Consider the following 23,854-nt stretch of genomic DNA (forward strand, 5'->3'; position numbering starts at 1 on the left):
TTTCGAGACAGGATTTCTCTGTATTGTTTTGGAGGCTGTCCTGGAACTTGCTCTGTAGATCAGGCTGGCCTCGAACTCACAGAGATCTGCCTGCCTCTGCCTCCCGAGTGCTGGGATTAAAGGCATGCACCACCAACGCCCAGCTTAACTGCATTTTTAAATTTATGATACTTTGAATTTATGATGGGTTTTGTCAGGATGTAACCCCACCATAAGTAGTGGAACACTGGGACTGTGTACCTGGTAGGATCCTCACATCTAAAGCAAATATGTGTACCTGGTAGGATCCTCACATCTAAAGCACAGGAGACAAATGCTTTGAGTCTGACCTCTGGGCATGAGGCAACAGGCAGCAGGGTGATTGATAGTTCTCTGAACTTATAATTAGATGGTTTAAGGAAGCGTTGGTAGTCGTGGTGCAAGGAAGGTTTGTATTACCTGCTGTCCTCATTAGAGAGTAAACGCTTTCTTTATTCACAGATGCCTATCATTAGTTCCCTGATGGCTTGTGCTTAAGAATTGTTAGCTAGTCCCAAGAGCATTGCCAGAAAAATCACACTTGAAAACTATGTAGTCGTGCTCAGTGGCAGGAGAAAGGGCAGGTTGGTGAACAGTTGAGCTGCAGAAATATCGGGGAGAGGAACCTGGGAATGTCCTAGACTTCTTCCACGTTTGTTTCAGCATGAGGCCTGTAGGCCGGAGCAGCTGGAGTGATGTATGAATAGCAGGCATAGGAACATGCCTATCTCCAGTCTTCCTGATGCCCTCAGTAGCCCTGTGGACCCCCAGCTATTCCCGGGTTTTCCTTTGTCCAGTCTTTCCAGCAAAGGCCATTGTCAAGCTAATGGTAGGTCCCAGTTGCTTCAGCCCTCTGCCTCTGCTGACTCTGGCATTACAATTCTTGGTGCTCCTCAGTGTCTGAGGGTGGTTGTGAAACTAGTGGGACAGAAGTTTTCAAGTGAAGAAGAGAAACCTCAGGTCTTTCTCATGCTTCATTTATGTTCCCTATGTGCGATTTTTGTCCTATCTCCATGCCTTCCTTGCTATTTTTTTTTAAAGATTGTATTTATGGGTGTTTTGCCTGCATGTATATCTGTGTGCCACATGCATGCCTGGTGCCATGAAGTTCAGAGGGGGACATTGGATCCCCTGTAACTGGAGCTAAAGATTGTCAGGAGCTGCCTTTGTGGGTGCTGGGATTCTAATCAGGTCCACCTGGAGGAGCAGCCAGTATTCCTAACCACTGAGCTGTCTCTCCAGCCTCCTAACTTTCATTAAAGTGACTCTGAAGTGACTAGGTAATGACATCTTGTCCTGATTATTTTGTGTCTGCCTAGACGCTCCTCAACCTTCTACCCTCCAATAGCCACATCCACCTTGGCAGTGCTGTTGGGACTGTCCATGACCCTGTCCACGGTTCAGTTGTTAACCAAAATAACTAATGTTTGTGCAGGCTAAAACATAAAACTAAAATGAATGGAGGAAGTGTAGATAAAAGATAATTGTTTTGTATTGTCTGGAAAATACTGCTGAATTCTTTCTGCAAAAAGATAAGGCTCTGCAGAAATGTAACAAGGCCACTCCAACCTTGAACACTGATGTAATCATGGCTTTTGTCTTTAACCCTTGAGCTTTGGCACCAAGAGATATTTGGAGGCATTAGCCTACTCTTGGTCTGGCCATTAAAAGACTCTTACACTTTTTTTTTCCCCCTGGCTGTCCTGGGACTCACTTTATAGACCAGACTGGCCTCAAACTCAGAGGTCCTCCTGCCTCTGCCTCCAGAGTGCTGGGATTAAAGGTGTGTGACATCACTTCCTGGCTTCTGACTCTTATACTCCTAATTGGCTTAACTAGTGCAGCTGCAGTAACTCTCATTTCATCTTGCTTTTTAAAACTTCAACATTTTGATCCTAGGACTCACCTGGTGGAAAGAGAAAACTGACCCCCTACACACAAATTACCCTCTGACTTCCACATGTGTGCCATATTGTACATGTGTGCTGGAGTATGAACAAGCACACACACACACACACACACACACACACACACACACGCACACACACACACACACACTAAGTAATACTTTTAAGTAATTTTTGAAATCTTATTTACAAGGGAAGCCATCATTGCCTTTAAGTTGAAAAGTACTGTACCAGCTGCCACAAATAGAAGGTGAATATTATATGCTAAAATAGGGTTGTTTGTATGTGTTCTCTAAATCATGATGCATACATGTTCTCCCAATGAGTCACCCATGGTGAGTTTTCCAGGTGGCAGTAGGTGGGTGGTAGGGCTGGTTTGTGTAGGTAGGCCTTCAGAGAAGTCTCCTTAAACCCTGTCCTAAAACCTGTATGGCATTGTGATACTAAGAAAGCCACAAGATGAAGAATCTGGTTCCTGAGAATAGGTAGCTGGGTTTGGGAGCACACACCTACAAACCTACCACTAAGGAAGCTGAGTTAAAAGGATTGCAAGTTCAAGGCCAGACTAGGCTACGTAGCAAGACTCTGTCTCCAAAGGAAGAAAAGCAGTATAATATAGAAACCTCTCCTTGTTTTTTTTGTTTTCGTATTTGTTTTTTTTTTTTTTAACCACTACCATTTTGATGTAGTTTGCCATAAGGAGGCGTAAGATGGTGATGGCTGTGCTCTGTGTTAGATCAGGCCGGAGGCTAGGCCTGGCTTTGTTGATGCTGTAATCTTTCTGTGCAAGTGTGCTCTTGGAAAATCCAGGTTTTTCCTGGTGGCGAGAGTAGTGCTATTAATTCCTAGTCTCACCGGTGCCCCTAACTGCTTTGAGTCCTTTGTCTTTTTGCATGTAGAGTGCTCTTTGTGGGTGTTAGTAGTGACAGAAAGTTGTCATTTAGTATTTGTTTCTTCTAGTCTTTATTGTCCATTCGGCTCCTGCCTTAGGAGAACAGAAGGGGTTGTGGAGTGCTGCTGGGGTGGGGTGATCTCTAGGCACCTCATGTGGTAGTTATCCATGGTATGGCAGGTGTGAACTGAAATTTACTGTTGTCTGTTAGGAGCTACCTGCTGTGTTGACAGAGCTGTGGCTCTCTCTCTCTCTGAGGGCTAGAAAAGTGGCTTTCATGGTGGAGCCAAGAGGGCTGTTTGGGTATTCATCAGGAGTCAGTTAAATTGCCAGCACATTAAGCTGTGGGGGCCTTTTACTAAGCCATCAAGACGTCAACTTTGCCACAAAGCCTACTCTAATGCTTGGGGAGGGGAGGCTAGTGGAACCAGCCTTTCAGGGGCTGCACTGGTGGGGGACCTGACCTGCCAAGTGGCTCTATCAGGCTTGTTGGGAGGAATGGCCTTGTCCTTTTATAGTGTATCCTCTCAACTTGGCAGGGGGCAGAGTTCCTCCTCTCTCTGGTTGTCTGTGCTCTAACCTCTCCTTTCATTTCCCTAACTCACTTCTGTGTTAACAGCCCCCCCCCTCCCTTCAGTTCACTGCTGCCCCCTCTTTTGATCCTTTCTCTTGCTGGGCCTCATTTTCTCTCTGTTTTCACTTTGAGGGTTGCCTTGTTTGAAGTCCCAGAGCTATGGTGTTGTCCTGTGACTGGATGTTATTCAGAGGCCCCATCCTTTTTTTTTTTTTTTTTTTTTAAACTGAGGAGCAGCCAGCCATAAGCTTTCAGCTAACAGCACTGGACAGCTACTGACCAGGGTCTGAACTGCTTGGCTGAGTGAGGCTCCAAGTAGGGTCTAGTATGAAGTGGGTGTGGATTTGCCAGCTGTTCTTAAACTGTTAGGCCAGGGGCTGTGCTGTGCCCCTCACGACTCCTTTTGGAAGCTCAAGGCAAAAGGGAGTCCTGAATTCAGGCAACCCGTGGTTTTTACAGAAGATCAAACCTTTTTGTTTGTTTTTTGTTTTTCAAGATAGGGTTTCTTTGTGTATCCTTGGATATCCTGGAACTTGCTTTGTAGACCAGGCTGGCCTTGAACTCACTGAGATCCGTCTGCCTCTGCTTGCTGGGACTAAAGGCATGCGCCACTACTGTCTGGCTCAGAGGATCAGACTTTACTGAGAAGGCTGAGACAGGCCAGTAGCCTGGAAACAGACTAGACTGCTTGCAGTTATGGGTTCTGCCTTGGAGCCAGGTGTTCCCACATGGTTACTGGAACAAATTCTATTTTTCTTGTACTTGGAAGCATCTAGAAGCATCCTTTCCTTCTCAATAAATTGAGAAACAAATTATTTTTTCCTTAAAATCCATGCAGCTTTTAGTCAGGGGTAATCAGCAGGGATTTGAACCTTTATTGTTAAATATGCCATATGGGCTGGGCATATTTAATCCCACTACAGATGTGTGCCACCATGCCCGGAGGAAATTAATTTTTTTATTTACTTGTTGATTGATTAAGAGAAGACCTTATTGATGGGGGCTGGATAGACATCAGCAATGGTTAAGAGCACTGACTGTTCTTCCAAAGATCCTGAGTTCAATTCCCAGCAACCACATGGTGGCTCACAACCATCTGTAATGAGATCTGGTACCTGCTTCTGGCCTGCAGGCAAACATGCAGACAGAACACTGTATACATAATAAATAAATCAATTTTAAAAAAGAGAGAGAAGACCTTATTGCTTATTGCTGGCTGGCCTGGAATTTACTATGTAGATCAGGCTAGCTGGCCTCAAACTCAAGAGATTGGCTCACCTCTGCCTCCCAAATGCTGGGATTAATGTCTGTCTTAGAACTTTTATTTGTAAATCCAAATTTGCACCATATTGCAAATTGCTGCTTTGCTTTGTTGCTGCTTTTTAACCACACCAGCCCATGTAATTCTGGCTCATTGTTTTGAAGGGTCTCAGCAGCGTTAGTTTGGGAATACCTGGGTTATTTTGCCTTCACATAATAATGGACTTTTAGAATATTATGTATCTTGTGTATGTGTTATGTTGCTGTTATGAATATATAATAAACAAGTGCATATACGTGAAGTTTTATATTTTTAGCATACTGCTGTAATATGTATCTATAAGATGAACCCCCTAAAGGTAGGGCTGCCAGTTCAAGAAATAAAATGTTCATTTATTATTTATTTATTTATTTTGATTTTTTTGAGACAGGCTTTCTCTGTATTGTTTTGGAGCCTGTCCTGGAACTCGCTCAGTATGCCAGGCTGCCCTCAAACTCACAGAGATCTGCCTGCCTCTGCTTCCCAATTGCTTGGGACTAAAGGCGTGCGCCACAAACGCCTGGCAAAACGTTCATTTATATATTTGGAAAATATATAAATGGCAAATACTTGTAATCCAGCAGTTGGGAGGCTGAGGCAATAGAAACTCAATTAAGACCAGTCTGGGCAACACAGGGAGATGTCAGGAAGGAAGGGAGGGAGGGAGGGAGGGAGGGAGGGAGGGAGGAAGGAAGGAAGGAAGGAAGGAAGATGTTAGAAGGTAGGAGTTCCAACTTTGCTTATGAGTCAGGGTTGCATCTGAGGTCATTTTCTTCCACTTGTCCATTCACTGTTTGGGTCTGACTTTCCACTGAGGGCTGCTCTGCTTGTATCTCATTTTCAGTGACATTGTATAGCTCTGAGATGCGACCCTGGGGCCTCCTAACTTGAGTTTGTCCAATCTGAGTAGCTGGACCACTTAGCAAGACCTTTGAAATAGAAATTCCCAGATTTTCTATCCTGGTGCTGTAATAGGCTAATGAAGACGTTGTTAAAGTCTAAACTAATGTTAGAACTCTTCCCCGCTGCCTGGCTCTGGTCCCGACATTCAGTAGGTCGAGTGAGTGATTGGGTTGGCTGGTGGTAACCTGACAAGCAGGAGCTTTTGAAAACAGTAAAGAGTAACTATAAAAATGGAGGTGTATAAAAGAGTATCCCGAGTCTGTCCTAAGCACAGCAGTCCTCATCTTCAGCCTCATTCCATACATTGGGCACCAGCTATGGTGATCCTATCCAGCCCTGAAATGTACTTTGTTTTTCTTTGATAGTTCCCAGATTGTTGCCTCTGACTAACATGTGAAATTGGAGTAATTGAAATTTCTGTGTCTGCTTAGCACTTGATAGGATCTTTGCTTCTGCTTAGAAACTGACTTGTCTTCATTTGTGCACATAGTACTCTGTGCTTCTCTTACAGGTTGGTCTGTAATTGCTGCTGCTGTCTGTCTGTCTCTGTAGTCTGAACAGGAAATGAATCTTGTTCGCATTGTCTCAGTACTGCTGGAACTGCTAGTGTTGAGTTATAGTTGATGTTCCTGGAAGTTTTCATGGGCTGAATAAATGATGTATGTGAGTAGCATAAGGTTAACACACTAAAGTTACAATTAAGTGGAACATTTTAGTGAAAACTGTAAATCAGGGAGATAGATGATTGCACAAAACCAATAATTCTAGAACTTTTTTTTTTAAACTCAACAATCTACACACAAAATTATGGGTGTAGATTCCAAAAAAGTTGAGGGGCCTGGAATATAAAACGATCTATTTACAAATATCCTGTTAGAAGGGCAGCTAAAAGAGATGGAGGCCTTTAGGTTAAGATCTGTCCTCATGTTTTTTTTAACTTCAAATGCAATTATACAAGTTGCCAGGAAGGATACTTAAGGCTAGAAGTGTCCTGATTTCAGGCTTCAATAAGAAGATCAAAGGTGGGAAGTGGGAATCTCATGGAAAAAATTATATTTAACCCTGTATCTTTACCCAGCCAAAAGGCAAGGAAACAGTGGTGGACAGACACGGGGTAATAGTTAATAAGGGGAAGATTGGAAACAGGAAGGGAATTGACCCATCAGAAGCAGCCAAGTCTTAGGGGGCAAAATGGTCATTAAAAAGTATCGAGCAGTATGAGCATCTCTGAAAGTATGAAGAAAACTTTATTTTCCCAGCTTACTGACAGTGTTAGCTGCCTCTAAATATAAATGTTTTTAAAGTTGCCTGGGATTTCAGCACCCAAGTCAACCATTGTAGTTTTTTTTTTCCTTATAGCTATTATCTGTTTGCTTTACAATGTAGAATATGAAAATTTGACTCCTCAGCTCAGTGATTTTATATGCTTTTATGCAAACATGACTCAGCTCAAGTTACAGACCATTTCTCCCATCCCAAAGGCTCTGTCTGTGTCTGTCAGTGTCCTAAAGTCTTGGCTGCTCCTCAGATGAATGGAATCATAGACCGTCAGTGATGGTGCTTGAACAACATCCAGCTGATATTTGCCTGTCTCTGCGACTCACTGTGTTGTCTATGCTAGTTCTTTTGTTTTGTTATTGCTAGGTTGTTGTTGTTTGCCCTGTATAAATGCACCACAGTTTACACTGTTCTGCTGCTGATCTGCATTGTTTACAGTTTGGAGCAATCAGAATTAAAAGCTACCCTGGTGTATCTGTCTTGTGATAGGCTTTTGAACTTCTTTCCTTCAGCACATAGGAACATGCTGAATCCATTTTGACCACCAACTGCACTTCATATACCAGAGTTGTTCCATTAAATTGCTTAGTGGTGATATAGCAGGAGTTGTAGTTTGTAAAAAGATATTGTGTGGTTTGCACAGCAAGTAAATCACCAGTGACACAGTTCCTCAGAAAGTGTGCTGTAGTTAAAACAAAGTGTGATTCCAGGCATACAGATTTCTCAGAAACATCCCTGTAGTTGAGTGTGGCATAACTGGTTATCAAGAAAGAGAATTGCTGAGTCATAGGATAAATTGAACATATGACATGCTTTCTCCTTAAAGTGTGATGCTTTAACTTTATTTATAGTTCTATGATGTGTTGTGAGTTATTTTTGTATATAAAGTTAGGAATCACAGCCCCTTGGAGCCAATTAATCCAGACTGTTATTGGAAGCACAGTCTTAGCCGGGCGGTGGTGGTGCATGCCTTTAATCCCAGCACTTGGGAGGCAGAGGCAGGCGGATCTCTGTGAGTTCGAGGCCGGGCTGGACCGACAGCCTCCAAAACAATACGGAGAAACCCTGTCTCGTAAAAACCAAAAAAAAAAGGAAGCACAGTCTTTTTCTTTTTGAATTGCAGTGTTGCCTTTCTGTTAAATTACTGTACTATGTGAATTTGTTTTAGGACTTGTGGTTCTGTTTACATTTTTTTAAAGTTCAATTTAGGTGCTAGCAATATGGCTCAGCAGTTACAGCACCTAACAACAAACTTGATGATCTGATTTCAGTCTCTAGGCCACATGGTAAAAGGAGACAACTGACTCCTACAAGTCTTCCTCTCATCTTCACACAAGTGTCATGGTACACTTAGGCTCACAGCACGCACACACACACACACATTAAATTTGGATGATTGCAATAAAATTGAATTTTATTTGTTATTTGTGTGTGTGTTTGTGTGTATGTGTGCGTGTGTGAGGGAGAGGAGAGAGGAGAGAGAGAGAGACAGAGGGAGAGGAGAGAGGGGAGAGAGAGAGAGAGAGAGGAGAGAGGAGAGAGACATGTGGAGGTCATTAGTTTTACATGGCAATTCTGTTTACAACTGCGCTCTCTCTCTAGCCCAGGACTGTCCTGTTGTATTACATTGATCTTTTTATTAGTGTTTATTTTAACAAAACATGAGATTGTGCGGCTATATAGCTTTCAAGTTTTTTCTTTGTGTGTGTGTATACATGGGTAGGTCAGAGGTTGATGTCTTTTTCTAGTCTCCATCTTTTGTTTTCTTCTTTTTTTCTGAGACAGGTTTTCTCTGTGTAGTCCTGGCTGTCCTAGTACTCACCCTGAAGACCAGGCTGGCCTCCAACTCACAGAGATCCTTCTGCCTCTCCTCCTGAGTGCTGGGATTAAAGGCATACACCACCACCTCCCAGCTTTAGTTTTTAATTTTGACAGTTTCGTGTAACACACACACACACACACACACACACATTAAGTAGCCCCTCCTATCCTGTTACCCTGTCTCATATTTATTCCTTTCTCCATTTCCATCTTATTTTTAGACAGGTTCTCACTTAATCTGGAACTCACCATTTTAGCTAGATTAGCAGGCCAGGAAACCCCAGGGATCTTTTTGTCTGCTCTTCCCCAGCACTGGGATTATAAACCCATGACTGCTGTGCTTAGCTTTTTATGTGGATTCAGGTCCTTGTATATTCCTGGTAAGCTCTTTACCAACTGAGCCAACTCCAACTCCTAAACTTCCCTGCACAGTTTTGCATTGTATTTCAAAAGCATAGATGGCTGAGGGTGTAGAGTAATGACAGAGCACTTGCTTAGTGTGTGTGAGGCTGTGGGTTCAGTCTTCAGCACTAGACCCCGTTCATATACACACAGAAATGAAAACAGAGCCCACCAATAGACAAAATAACTATATAGACATACTGGAGTAACTTCTTTTTTCCTTAGGTATGTAGGTTATGATTTCATTTCCCTGCTTTATCTATTTAGTACCAGTGTGGAGGTCAGAGAACAACTTGTGAAAGTCAGAGCTTTCTTTCCAAGGATTCAGCTTGCCAGCACCTACCAGGTAGATTGTAGCAATGATGTTTTTCAAGGTTATTATATTTTTATTTCCTGACTATTTTGACGAGGCCTTACAGTATCCTATCTCTATTTTCTGCCATTTTCACAGTTTCTGCCCTTTTCGATGTACTGCAGAATGACTTGATCTTGTGGTTGTGTTGTATGTCTTGAATGAGATCTGGGGGGAACGGTGGGCAGTCTAGTCTATTAATGGATCCTAGTTGTGGCACCCGTTCAGCCCTTTCCTTTGAAGCTCTTGTTTGTCTGTAATGTTCCATGCTGTTTACATTTGACCTTTAGTAATACTGTATGTTAGCAAGGCTTATGTTTTATCAGATTTATGAGGGAAACCAGTCAAGTTACAGGGCCCTGTGTCTCAAATTTAAAGCTCATTAGTACTTTGTAATGGAGTATGGTTTGTAATGAACATGTCTGTGTTAGGGGATCTTGGTCAGGTTGGCTTGTTTCTTTGGTGGCTATTGTGAAGCCCTGCTTTTCAAATCTTAGCTCTAGACCTTTGATTGAGTTCAGATTCTCTCTTGTGGCTTTTGCTGTCCTTTTACTGTGATGGGTTTTTGTTGTTTGTTTGATTTTGTTTAGAAGAAACGAGGTAGACCTGACCTGCCTCTGTTTCTGTAAGATGGCTCCCTGAACAAAGCAGGCGTATGTGTGTGTGTGTGGGGGAAGGGAGCCGTAGTTGCTGGAGACACTGTATGGCTTCTGCTTTCTGTAGGTGTCTCTGAAGAACAGCTTTTCCTCTTTAGACATGTTCCTTGAACCAAGGGAGAAAGACACATAGTAAAAGTGAGAGCCTCAGGAAGAGACCTGCACAGGACAGTGAGGAGTGAAAAAAGACAAATGGGCTGAGAACGGTCAGGAAGCGCCGAGTACGGCCGTTCGGTGATCTCAGAATAGTATCTTCGGGGAAAGATAGCCTTTATCTTTGCCTAGAATGAGAATGGTCATTATTGTATAGGCTTACTGGATGGATCAGGTTAGAACACAGTTTTTATGGAGTTAGGCCATATATAATGAATTTCAAGACAGAGTAGTTACAATGTCTGGCTGTGTTCTACTTTGGCAATTTAAAAATAAGTAATGGGATCCAGGCGGTGATGGCACACATTTTTAAACCCAGCATTCTGGGGGTAGAAACAGGCAGCTCTCTGAGTTTGAAGCCTCAGCCAGGGCTACAGAGAGACACTGTCTTAAAAACAAACAAATAACAAACAAAAACCCAAAAAAACAAAAACAAGCAAACAAAAAACCTAAATAAATACACAAATAAATAAAGTTATGGCCATGTGAGAGTGAATGAGATTGATTTCTGTATTAACCAGCCTTCCTGGTAGGAAAGAAGAAACAAAATGCCCAAGTGATCAGCCCTATGTCTCAATTCGGGTGATGCTTGTAGCATTAGTCACTGTGAGGAAACGTTTCTTAGGGTAGGATGGGATGTCATGTTGGCATATGGCGGACGTCAGAGTCCCTACCAGACTCAGGAAAAGTAAGTCTTTAAAATGGGTGGCATAATACAGATGTGATAGAATGGAGTCCCTTATAACAATGATTCCATACTAGCATCAATTTATAATTTCCTTCCCTCTACCCCTACTTCCTCCACTAGGTTTATGCCATTATTCAAGCAGCTGTTTTGTTTGTCTTTCAACCATTTGCTCAAGAGAAGAATGTGAGCCACACTGATATCTATTCCCCACTATTGTACTACACCTCCTAAATGTATGTTTAATTATGTCATTGCTTGTGACTTGACATGCTTATCATTGGTCCCCAGGACTAGAAACTCTATAAAAGTAGCTCAGGTTAGGCTGGGCTTCAATCTTTGGTTTATGATATGTCATAAATTCATCTGGAATTCCACCTTCTTTCTGATTTGCCTGTGTGAAGTCCCCTCTGCATCTTAAGGCAGTGACCAGGAAATGGCATTCATGATCAGCTCAGTTCTGGGTTCCTTGAGTCATTTGTGATGAAAAGGAAGATGCCGACCTTGATTGGCTTAGCGGCTGAGTTCTCCCTCCGGAGCTGGGACGAGATAAGCTTTTCTTGAAGCACATGAGCCATAGGAAGAACTGATGGTATCTTAACTGGAAATCTGAAGGAAGGAAGAATACAGAAGTTTATAGATAACCAGAAAAATCTGTTACCTTAATCCAGAATCCCTAGGGAACCTCGAGACTATTCTGGCCTTCATGAAATCACTTAATATTGATTACATATTCTAAAGAAGAATTAATTATCAGATTACTAAATTATAATTATTAGACTCTTTCCTACTATTTAATTGGGATTAGAAGATACTCAAATAGGCAAAAAGTTAAATATTAGTCTAGGAGATGGTTCACAGTAAGGCCGGTATCATAGATATCAAGTCATTTTGTGACTCATGTGGAGTATACCCTGTTCCCCAGTTATGATTTGTTTGCTTTTAATCTGGAAGGCTCTGTGCCAGGCACTGTGGAGATTGTAGCCATGGTGGAAGCAATATGTTGGCTCTCAAAGCTTCAAACCCAGTCAAGAGAATATTTAATAGACTTGGGGGCTAGGAAGCATAGTCTCCCTCATAGAAACAAACCACTGAGGACAGGAACTTGTGCACACAAGTGAGGATTCCTGGTGAGTCTTTCAGAGACTGTGGAAGTGTGGAAGCTTGAGGGAAATTTTTGTTTGGCTTTCTCCATGAACAGTTCACTGTTTAGAGCTGTGGGTCTGGAAAGAGCCTTGTTGTCCCAGAGCCCAAGGCAGGGTTGTGTCTGGTCACTGCTAGCAGTGATGACTTTTAGGAGACACTATTGTAAACCTTGTTTATTGGAGGTTTTCCTAGTATTGGACTTGTGTCTACTAATTGGGTTGATAGTGCTGTTAGATTTTCTGCTGTCCAACCACATTTCAGGGAATTCAAAACAAAATATCTTGTTATTTATTCAACACATTTAATTAGGAGACTACAGGCACTAGGCAGGCCTCTAAGGACTTGGTGGTAATCCAAAACTGACTTGATTGATTCCATTGTCACAGCCTACTACCTAGAATAGAAAGGAAGACAAAAGGAAGATAATAGCCTTGTGGTTATGATGAGAATGAACCAAGATGGCCAAGGCTAGAGATTTTCCAGTCTTTTTTTTCTTGTGTTTTTTTTGAGACAGGGTTTCTCTGTATTGTTTTGGAGACTGTCCTGGAACTCACTCTGTAGACCAGGCTGGTCTCGAACTCACAGAGATCCACCTGTCTCTGCCTTCCAAGTGCTGGGATTAAAGGCGTGCGCCACCAACGCCCAGCCGAGATTTTCCAGTCTTTGAGGCACCTTTAAGACATTTGGTAAATGATCTCATCAGTTGGAAAATGTTTCCTAATGATTTCCATATGCAAATAATTTTTATTTTCTTTGTCTCTTAGGTGCATTGCCAGGTTCCTGATGAACCCAGAGAATCCTCCACCATATCCGGGCCCCGGCGCAACAGCCCCATACCCACCTTATCCGCAACAGCCAATGGGGCCTATGGGAGCCCCACCTCCTCAGGGGTACCCCTACCCACCTCCTCAGGGATACCCCTATCAAGGATATCCACAGTACGGCTGGCAGGGTGGACCTCAGGAGCCTCCTAAAACCACAGGTGGGTGTTTGTGAACATGGGAATGTCATCAATGTCACACCTCTAAAGAGAGTGTTTGCATGATTTGTTGGCAAAGAAGAAATTCTGACCCTTGTGATTTCTGATTGACATTTGGTACCGATGGCTGAGAGTGGCTTCTTACTGAAGAGGCCCTAGTCAGGTCTACCTTTTTGCTTCATGCCTCTTGTACCCTCTGTGGGGATGACTTACTGGCTGACTTGCTCTCTGGGGGTTCTCAACCTTCCTAATGCTGCTACCCTTTAATACGGTTCCTTATGTTGTGGTGATCACCAACCATAAAATTATTTCATTGCTACTTCATATAATTTTTCTACTATTATGAATCAAATGTAAATATCTGCTATGCAGAGATATGTGACCCCTCCCCCAAAGGGGTCGAGACCTTGTTGGCCCTCAAGTCATCCTCATGTCTTGCTGCTGGGGTTGTTTTCATAATTCTGTTTAATCTGCTACTTGAGATTGCAGTTATTGGTTCTGAGTCCTGTCTGTATGCTAGAACAGTGCTGCTCAAGGCAGTTCATTTATTGGCAGTGAACTGTTATTGGACTGTGAGAGCAATGCTTAAAAAAAAAAAAGCAATTTGACATTCCTGACAGTCAAGCATGTAATCATACTTTACAAAAACTATCAATCAAGGATCAAAAATAAAACATGGTGAGAAGCATTGTGCTACATACATGTCCTGTGACTGTCTATAACCCTTTGGTTTATAGATAGCTACTTTCATAGCTGTTTCAGCTTTTAAAAATAGTTCCTTTTACCAAGTGCTTAGTATATACCAAATGGTTTCCCAAAAGCTTTATGTACATTAACATTTAATCCTTACAATAATTCTGTGGGCAAAACTAGAGCCTTGTGTATGCTAGACAAGGGAGAGAGACCTCCTACTAGTCATACTTCATAGTTAATCTAGATATGGGCTCTCCAAAGTGTCCAGTTAGAGGTGTGCACTTCACTGGTATTTTGTAAAAAGAATTAGTCCAGCATCCAACTCGTCTGATGGACTCTGCCTAGTGCTTGTCTGGCATTTAGTCCTTCACTCAGGATACTCATGGTCATCTTTGCCATTTCCAGGCTTACTCCCTAGTGTGCATTTGATGACTGTAGAATTTTATTTAGTTGTCCAGAACAAGTGTGTTCTAGGGTTGGTGGACTTCATGCAGAAGATGCAGATTTGGTTCTTTTTTGTTGGTTTAATTAGTATTGATGTCAGCCATTTTGAGGAAAAAAAAGCTGATTTATTCTTAAAATTAAAAGACTTTTAGTTTAGTGTTACCAATCCTAACTGAATTCTCAAATGCAATTGAAAGCTATTTCACACTCTTTCCTGCTACTGTGAATCATTAACCACCTGCATTCATCGTGTACCCAAACAAAGCAGGTACTGCCAGCTGGTCAGCTGTTTTTCTCACTAGGGGCCCAGCCCTGTGAATAGAACTCAGGGTGAGTTTATTACCGAGTGAACCTTTGGGGGGCTGTTTCACTTCTCATTCTTGATATTGTTTCTGGGATCTCTAGTCACAATCATATGCTGTCCTAATTGTGTATCTGCCAGTTAGAAGATTTGAAATTTATCTACTGCATCTCTTTCTACTGAAGTTCATCAAGCGTGTATTGCAGTTCCTTTTGTTAATATCTGCACAGACGGAAATGCTCTTTCTTCAAAGGAAGGGGCTATCCTTCAACCATTCTCAATCGACTTTTGGTCATTATTAAGGGCTTAATGTGCATGATACAAGGATGGGCAAGTGGCTAATCTCAGAACTTCCTTTGGTTTCCTATTTTGGATACACAGTTCATTTTCAGGCCTTGTAGTTAAGGGTCTGCAAGATAGCTCAGTGGGGAAAGGAGCTTGCTGCCAAACCTGACAGCCTGTTTGATATCCATGAAAGGAAAGAACCCACTCCTGCTAGTTGTCCTTTGATCATCATATACCTGAGCTGTGACATATGCATGTGCACACATACAATAAATAGATTTTCTAGTAAGAAATTGTAGCCCAAACTAAGAAAACAAAACAAACAAAAAACCAACCAACCAAAACAAACCCTTTTATCTGTCTTAGAAAACCAGCCTTTGAGAATCACATAAGTGCAAGTGCCTGTGGGAATAAGGCTTCCCAAAGGGCATGCCTGCCACTTATGTTTAGGATCTCTTACAGTTTTTCCTAACTATAACAAGTATTTCTTGTGCATTGTGCCTCCTGTTAGCCTCCTGGAATGTTGACAACAAACCTGTAACATCAGTCCCATGCTACAGAGGTAGAGACCAAGGTTTATGGAGATCATATTTCAACTATTTATTTATTTATTTATGTTTTTCAAGACAGGGTTTTTTGATATTGGTTTGGAGGTAGTCTTGGAACTCATCCTGTAGACCAGGCTGGCCTCAAACTCCCGAGATCCACCTGCCTCTGCCTTCCAAGTATTGGGATTAAAGGTATAAGCAACCAACGTCTGACTCAACTATTATTATATGACAGTATACCCCAAAGTTCAACATCTGTGTGTTGGCAGGCAGGGAGAGTCTTTTACTTCAAGCGATCTCTTGTGGGGTCACTTGTGGGATTTAATTCAGCTGTCAGCCTGACTGGGGCCAGGATGTCCAAGATGGTCTCACTTTCATGAATAGAGTGTTGACTTGCCTGCATGAGCCACTCTGTACACATCTCTCTCCATCGGGTAGACTACCTCCCAGTCTTGGAAGTTGATAGACTTTGCTGTTCATATCTCTCCCACAAATTAAATATACCGTGTCTCTAAGCCAATAACTGTTTTAGCTTAAACAGTCCACTATTGAGGGTTTGAAAGCTAAGCAGTTAAGAGCACTGACTGTTCTTCTAGAGGACCCAGGTTCCATTCCCAGCAGTCATGTGGCAGCTCACAACCACCTGCAACTCTAGTTCCAGGGAACCAACACCCTCTTCTGTCCTCTGCACGCATGTGGTACACATACATACAACGAAGATAAAGATAAATTCATCATTGAAGTGGTCTCTATGGGGACTAGGCCTCTTCCTACTGTTCACACTCACCTCTCATTCCCACTCTGCCTCACCCTGCCCTACTTGTGTCTGCAGATCAAAAGAAAATATCTGCATGAAACCTGTCATCACTTCAGCCACATCTGCAGGAGAACTTCCTCTTCCCATGTACATCACCACACTGATGGACTCTTGTCTCTTTTCCCCCAATTCACTTAGTTTTCATTTTATTTCCAGCTTAGCTCTTCAGTGCCCAAAGGTAGTCTTGCTTTTGCTGCAGTGGTTTAAGCTCTCACTTTTTGTTTTAGTCAAGACTGTAAGGTACATGTGACGGAACCTCAGCTCTATCAACTAAGAGAACCACCAGCTACCTGAGAAAGACAGCTTCCAAGATAAAAGATGGTGATCCAAACAGAAAGGAAATCTGAGAGCAGAGACTTTTGGGAGCAAAGACTCTCCTACAACATAGAGGGAAGGAAATCCTGGAATATGTTTAAGATATATGGGGGAGATAAATAAGAGCAGGAATGCCAAGAAAAAGGAAGCTAGAGACAGAAACACTTAGCCAAAAATATGAACGATTCCGGCATAGAATCAAGTGTGAGACTGGTTTGGCAGCCAGATTTTTTTTGTTTTTTTTTGGTTTTTTGAGACAGGGTTCCTCTGTAGCTTTGGAGGCTGTCTTGGAACTTGCTTTGTAGACCAGGCTGGCCTCGAACTCACAGAGATCCACCTGCCTCTGCCTCCTGAGTGCTGGGATTAAAGGCGAGCGCCACCAAGGCCCGGCATGGCAGCCAGATATTGTTACACCAGAATTGAAGACTTCTTACTGCTGGTGGAAGTTTGGTACACATTTTCATCATCTGAGCAATTAGAGATTATAATTACTTCATGTGATTACTTTGCAGGAAAGGTTAGTTCATCTCTTCTTTGCATGACACAGACCATAATAACAGTGTACTTGCTCCCCACCAACTCCTGCCTTTATTTTGGGATAGCGTCTAAGGTAGTCCAGGTTAGCCTCCAACTCACTTTGTAGCTGAGGATGACTTTGAACTCATTAATCCCCTGACCTCTTTCTCCCAGATGCTTCATTAAAGACCTGCACCACCATGCCAGGCACCAGTGTGCCCTTTCTGTCCTGCAGTAAGTTTCATAAACATTGCTGCTGGCTTTGCGTCAAGATCAAGTCGTGCTATTGGCTTGGTTTACCGTACACTGCAGAGAAGAGGTGCAGCTGCTTCAAGACACTGAGAGGAGAGAAGCACGGGGCAGACTCTGAGGCCGGCTTGTTGAGTCAGAACCCAGATGCCCTTATACTTGTGTGTTCCCCACCAGCCGTGGGCTCTCCTCTCACTGGCTGTGCGTGCGTGACTTTGTTTCCTTAAAGGTTTCATTCAGTTCAGCCACATTCTGTCCGTCAGTCTTCTCAGTTTGGGTGGAAATTTGTACTTCTGATTCATTTTAACAAGCACTCCTTAAATAAGTCACCAATCAAACATAGTTGGGTGAAGTACTTGGTGCTGTGTGTCTCTCCCCCTGCTTTTCTCTCCCTTTCCCTCCCTCCGTGGGCAGCTTCAGGGTGGTTAGGTCCCAAATCTTCCTTTAAAGATAAACAAAATACTTATTTAACTTGATCCTAAAATAATTTCAGATATATGTAAACTTTGCATAAGTAGTACAGATCACCCAGATTTCCCCGAACCACATTTAATCACAGTGCAATAGTCTGTTATGTGCTTTTACCCCTCAAAAATCCCAGAATGTTTCTCTCTACCATACTCTTTGAGGCAGGCTCTTGCTATGTATATATAGCTCAGGTTGGTCTTCCTGCCTCTCCTTTTTGAGTGTTAGGATTACAGGCATGGACCCCTATACCTGACTTCATTCCACTCTTTTAGTCTAAGCAGTGACAGCTCTCTGGCATACGTTCTGTTCCTCCTGATTGAGGAGGGGATGATGGCATCACTTTGCAAAATGGGAGGAAAGGGAAACAGTTCCAGTAGTAGCAGGTAAATTCCTGAACAGTTGTGGATTCTTATGAACAGGCAATAGTAGAGACATTTGAGTGAAAATTTGAACATAACAGTATCTCTAATCTTGTGTCAGAAAACACGTACCCAACCTGGTAGTGGATGTCTGCCTCTGCTTCACAAGTCCTGAGATTAAAGGTATATTCCACCATTGCGCTATTAGTTTCTTAATAGAAGTATGTTAGCTTCTGATAAATTCGACTTGTACTGCCTTACTAATACTAAAATCCAGGCAAGTTTCTTAAACTCCTGGTCTTTGACTGTGCTACATCTCCACTTGGAAGTCTCATAAGACAGTTTCTTCTCTCTTGTCTCTTCTAGAACAGTGGTGAGTGCGTGGAATACATAGGTATGTAGGCACATGCAGAACTAACATGCACATACATACACTCAGTAAATATGTATTGGGTGAATGGACATGTTTCAAAGCTGGTTGTGACTTTGTTAGGTGTCTGGGCCCCTCCCCATTCTCTCTCTGAGATCCTTTCCTTGCTATTTAACCACAAGACCCGGTTTATATGAAGTCTTCTAGGACAGGACTGTTATCTGACAAAGTACTGATTTAAAATGAATTCTTACGGCGCTGTCCTTTGGGATGCCCATGTGGCGCTATAAAATCCAATTGACTCTGGAATTAGGTTTCTAAGTTGGGAACCTCCCATTGACCCCATTTCTGTCCTTTGTAATCAGAGGGAAGGAGTTGGGAGTGTGTTTTCTGGGGTTGCCTTCTCTTGGCTAATAATAGTCAGAACTGTGGGGAGGTGATGGAGACACATTTCTCTTTATGTGCTCCGTTCTTGAGGTCTCTCCTGCTTTCATCAGTTGGTGTGAGGATAGAAGAGACAGAAATGTGATGTTCCTGACATTGCTGGCTAATTGTCCTGTATTGGGTGAGCATTTCCTGCCTCCTTTCATCAGGAACTTGGATCAGGCAGTTTTGTTCCCTGAGAAGGCTCTCCAGCCAGGACAGTCTGGTGCTTCCTTTTTTTTTTTGGTCGGTGTCAGGTGACAAAATGTCTCAGCAAGGGCACTGAATAGTGACATTGATTTAGTATTCTTAAGTAGCATTTATCTAGTTTGTGGATGCCAGCTTCCTATCCTGTAAAAATGGGCTTATAGGCCCATGGTAAAAATAAAGGAATGTGTGGGGCAGTGGTGATCCATGCCTTTAGTCCCAGCACTTGGGAGGCAGAGGCAGGCAGATCTCTGTGAGTTCGAGACCAGCCTGGTCTACAAGAGCTAGTTCCAGGACAGCTTCCAAAGCCACAGGGAAACCCTGTCTCAAAAAACAAAAGTAAACAAATAAATAAATTGATTAATTAGTAAGAAAAAAAGGAAAGCAACTTCAACAGCATATGACACATCAGTGGGCAGTTTAACTTTGGTTTGTAAATGAATAGCAGGGAGTGCTCAAGAAAGGGAGGGGAGACTGATTGCTAGTCCCCAATTATCCTGCGGGACCCACTGGCCTGGGGCAAAGAGGATGGTCCCAAAGTCCTCTCCTGTAATCATAGCCTGTAGCTGGTCTTCCACCCTCTGCTTGCACCCCTGCTGTGTATTTCCCACCCAGACCCTGAAGCAGCTTCCATTTTACTCAGGTGAATGCCAGGGTCCTTGCAGGGTACCCAGCAAGGCCCTCTGTGAGCTGGTGGTTGCCACCGCTCTCTCTTGTCAGCCGCTGCTTGCTCTGCTCTAGTGGGGCCGTCCTGGACACTCGCCAGGCCTCACTACAGGCCCTTTGCACAGGTTGTTCCAGTCTCCGAGGGTGAGTCTACCGTATGGCCTTGCTCTCTTCTGGTTGTTGCTTACGTGATACCTAGCTAGAAAGGCCAAGAAGGAAGCAGCACCGGAGGCACAAGGCCTCTTAGTTCATCCTGGTCTCTTTCTCAATACCAAGAGTTGGCTGCTGTGCAAAACACCCTCTACAGTGGATCCTTAGTTTATCATGCTCAGGGTCCTTAGAGCTTCCCTCCGTCATATCTCTACCACGCTGGGTGGATGTCCAGGAAGAGACTCTCTCTCTCAAGATTTATTTTTATTTTAATTATGTGTGTGTGGAGGGGTATGTGCACATGAATGCAAGTACCTACAGAGGTCAGAGGTGTCAGATCCTTCTGAGCTGGGGTTGCTGGGACTCCAGCTCAGGTCCTCAGGAAGAGCAGTGTGTGCTCTTCACCACTGAGCCATCTTTCCATCCCCCACCTTTCTATTTCTTAACTCCTATCCAGGGACGTTTGTTTGAAGTGTTCCAGTGTTCAAATGATAATATTAGTAGAGTCCTTTGGGAAAGAAAGTTCCCCTGGGTCTTATATAGGCCTGGACAGCATCTTTCTTTTTTTAAAACATAAAAAATGGGTTAATTTATTTTTTTATAATTTTTTATTTAGAAACAATCTTATTTTACATATCAATCCCCCCTTTCCCTCTCCCTCCCATTCTCCCATGCCCCCCTGCTGGCCCCCAACCTACCCCTACCCACTCCCCAAGAATAGTGAGGCCTTCCATGAGGAATCATCAAAGTCTGTTACATCCTTTGGGGGAGGCCCTCCTCTGTGTATCTGGGCTGAAATAGTACCCCTCCATAGGGAATCGGCTCCCAAAGTCCATTTGTGCACTAGGGATAAATACTGGCTCCACTGTTAGAGGCCCCACAGACTGCCCAGGTCTCCTAATTGCCCCCCAATCAGAGGGCTTGGTTCGTGGACAGCATCTCTTAAGATGGCATCTGGGCATGTCACAGGGTCTGAACATATCCATTTGCTAGAATGGAGCCATGGAACTCTTTTTTGTTTTTTGTTTTTGTTTTTGTTTTTTTTTTGGTTTTTTGAGACAGAGTTTCTCTGTGGCTTTTGGAGGCTGTCCTGGAACTCACTCTGTAGACCAGGCTGGCCTCGAACTCACAGAGATCCGCCTGCCTCTGCCTCCCGAGTGCTGGGATTAAAGGCGTGCGCCAGCAACGCCCAGCGGAGCCATGGAACTCTTGGTGGCCACCAGGATGGATTGCTCTGGCCTCTCAACTGGAAAGAAGGCAGCTTGCTTATGGGATCTTCCCAGGGTTTGTGGCACTTGATAGGGGCTCAGACCCTAGTCCATCCTCATGGTCATCTCAGAAACTTGTTGCTCTGGATGTAGCAGGAAGCCCTCTCCTACCTCCTTGCCACGTTCCATTTAAAGTGGAGGCTCCACCCACTGCTTGGACTTCTGTGTGACAGGTGGGCAGAGCTGAATATAATGCAGTACTTAAGTCTTTCCTATTCTTAGAATAATAGCCAGAATTCAGAAGGCCTGAGACCTGTCCAGCTCTTCAGGCTCAGTTTTTGTTCCTTGGTCTCACCAGGCACCCATTCCCACTGAGTTTTTATTTTTTGTTTTTTATTTATTTACTTATTTTTAGAGACAGGGTTTCTCTGTGTAGCTCTGCCTGTCCTGGTACTCTCTGTAGACCTGGTTGACATCAGACTCAAGAAATCCGCCTGCCTCTGCCTCCTGTACCCGGCTCCTACTGAGCTTTTATAAATACCATTTCCTCTGTGTTGCTTCACCCCTCTCTGACTGGCTGGATAGAGGTAGTCCCTGTGACTTCTTTGCATTCATATCCTGATTGGGGCATCCAGGAAATGAAGAAAGGACAGAAATACGTACAGAAATGCTGGGGTCAGATGTGTTAGTATCCAGGCACCTGTACTGACCTGTTCTTGCGGTTTTGACAGGATACGCCCTCAACTGCAGCCACCGAGAGCACCACCTGTGTATGTTCACTATGTTCCCCTTTAAAAATACCCTGCCCACCTCCCAACCTCCTCCTCCTCTCTATTTCTTTCCCTGTTTGTTCTCTCTCTCTCTCTCTCTCTCTCTCTCTCTCTCTCTCTCTCTCTCTCTCTCTCTCTCTCTCTCTCTCTCTCTCTCTCTCTCTCTCTCTCTCTCTCTCTCTCTCTCCTCTCTCTCTCTCCTCTCTGCTCCTGTCCCTGGAGACTGGTCTCCCCCCTCCTCTTTCCCCTCTTTATGATCCCTTTCCCTAATAAAAATCTCCTCTGCTTGAACCCTGACACATGATGTCTTTTCTTTCAAGCACTGCTTTTCTTAAATTACAAGATGGACTGTGTGTACTCTGATATGATGGTTCCAACTACCACACAATCTGGAGCCTCATTGTTGTTGTTATATACAACACAGTGGGAGGGGTTAGCTAGTCTTTGTAAGCATCCGGGAGGAAGAAACCATAGCTGCTAGCTTTTGCATACACTGGTCATTTTTCCTAAACATTCACACTTAGACCAGAGAGTAGCTTTTGTCATTCTGAGCCTAGGGATGGGGAAGGCTTTGCATTTTCCCATGGGTCTGTGGTGTTGGAACTTAACATGATTGTACCCACCTCCCAGATGGAGTTAGGTTTCTGTCCTTTACTCTGCTGTCTTCATCCAGAGTTTTATAACCTTGTCTTTAGTTAAAGAATTACTTTCTATGACCTAAAAGCACCATGGTTGATCTTGTCCAATTTGACTGACCATTGGATTCCCCAGCAACTATTTGAAGGTGATTTAAAAATGAACAATTAGTTGGGTATGGTGGTGCATGCCTTTAATCTCTGCACTAGGTAGGCAGAGGCAGAAGCAGGCACACTCTGAGTTTGAGGCCAGCTTGCTCTGCATGACAAGTTCTAGGGCAAACAGGGCTACATAAAAAGATCCTGTCTCAAAAAAAGTAAAAATACACAGAGAAAGAATGAATAATTTAGAGCTATGTAGGACAGCACAGAGGGAAACTGGAAGAGCCTTTTCAGGTTGTTGAACCCAGCTTGATTTTGCAGAAAAGACGGAACACTTCCTTCCCTTCCCTTACTTTCAGTCTGAAACTAGAGCAAGGGTATTATTGTTAAGATGCCAGCAGTAGTCATGGATGTCTAAGGAATCTGAACTGAGGGGTGCAGTGGGGGCATTCATATCCCATGAGTTCAGGCTCCCACTCTTCTCAGTCTCAGAAGATACTAATAATAGTCCTGGAACTTTAAAACATTCCACTCGTGATCCAGATACCCCATCATCTCCATTCATTTTTCATGTTATTTCCTGGGCAGTTCTTGCTTACATGCACATGTCCTTTGTGTCTGGCTGACACTGTACTATTATATTGTGGACACCATTGTGTATTTGTTACAAGCACCTTTCCTGTAGGGCAAGATTTCTCAGCATTATTGACCCTTCTACCAGAAATAGTTTATGGGTGTTTTCCTGCAGCATTGTCGTATGTACGGCAGCATTCCTGAGCTACTAGTTGCCAACAGAGGCACTTTAGTTAAGTCTCCAGATCTTAGCAAATGCTCTCCAGGGGTCTGCATCACCTTCCCTGGAGAACCACTGTAGCGTCTGAATCATTAAAAATTAGGGTGGATCATTGCCTTTGAGCCAGGGAAGGAAAAGGCTTTCCTAACCTGCTTTGTCAGCCCCTGAAAACACAGGACACGTCTTGCTGGCCTGCTGGTGGAATTTGGAATTATGTAGAACTTCTGGTTTAGACAAGCTTTATTTATGAATTTCTTTGTAGTCTGGAGTTAGAGAGCTGGATGTTATCAATTCCATTATTAATGCCATTAGAACAAAGAGTTTCAGGCCCTGTTCTTGTTTCATTTTTAATATTAAACATTAAGTAGTTCTTTTATTAAAGAATAAATACTAGCTAAATAATAGAGCAAATATTTGTTGACTAGTTACGTATGTTGGGCACTTTTATATGTGAACTCATTTAGTCCTA

At 43.2% G+C, this 23,854-nt stretch overlaps 1 protein-coding gene across 3 annotated transcripts in view; it reads left to right on the forward strand.

Annotated features, from left to right (window-relative positions):
* The window catches only part of Cystm1 (cysteine rich transmembrane module containing 1), a 58,849-nt gene that overhangs the window by 9,037 nt on the left and 25,958 nt on the right, over positions 1-23,854 (forward strand). For all 3 annotated transcript variants that reach the window (XM_040758112.1, XM_021234297.2, XM_021234301.2), the window contains exon 3: positions 12,852-13,069. In XM_040758112.1, the coding sequence (XP_040614046.1) occupies positions 12,852-13,069 (218 nt within the window). The remainder of the gene's footprint in view (positions 1-12,851; positions 13,070-23,854) is intronic.

This window comes from Mesocricetus auratus, unplaced genomic scaffold, assembly GCF_017639785.1.
Source record: "Mesocricetus auratus isolate SY011 unplaced genomic scaffold, BCM_Maur_2.0 Super-Scaffold_100015, whole genome shotgun sequence".
In the NCBI taxonomy this organism is placed as follows: Eukaryota; Metazoa; Chordata; class Mammalia; order Rodentia; family Cricetidae; genus Mesocricetus; species Mesocricetus auratus.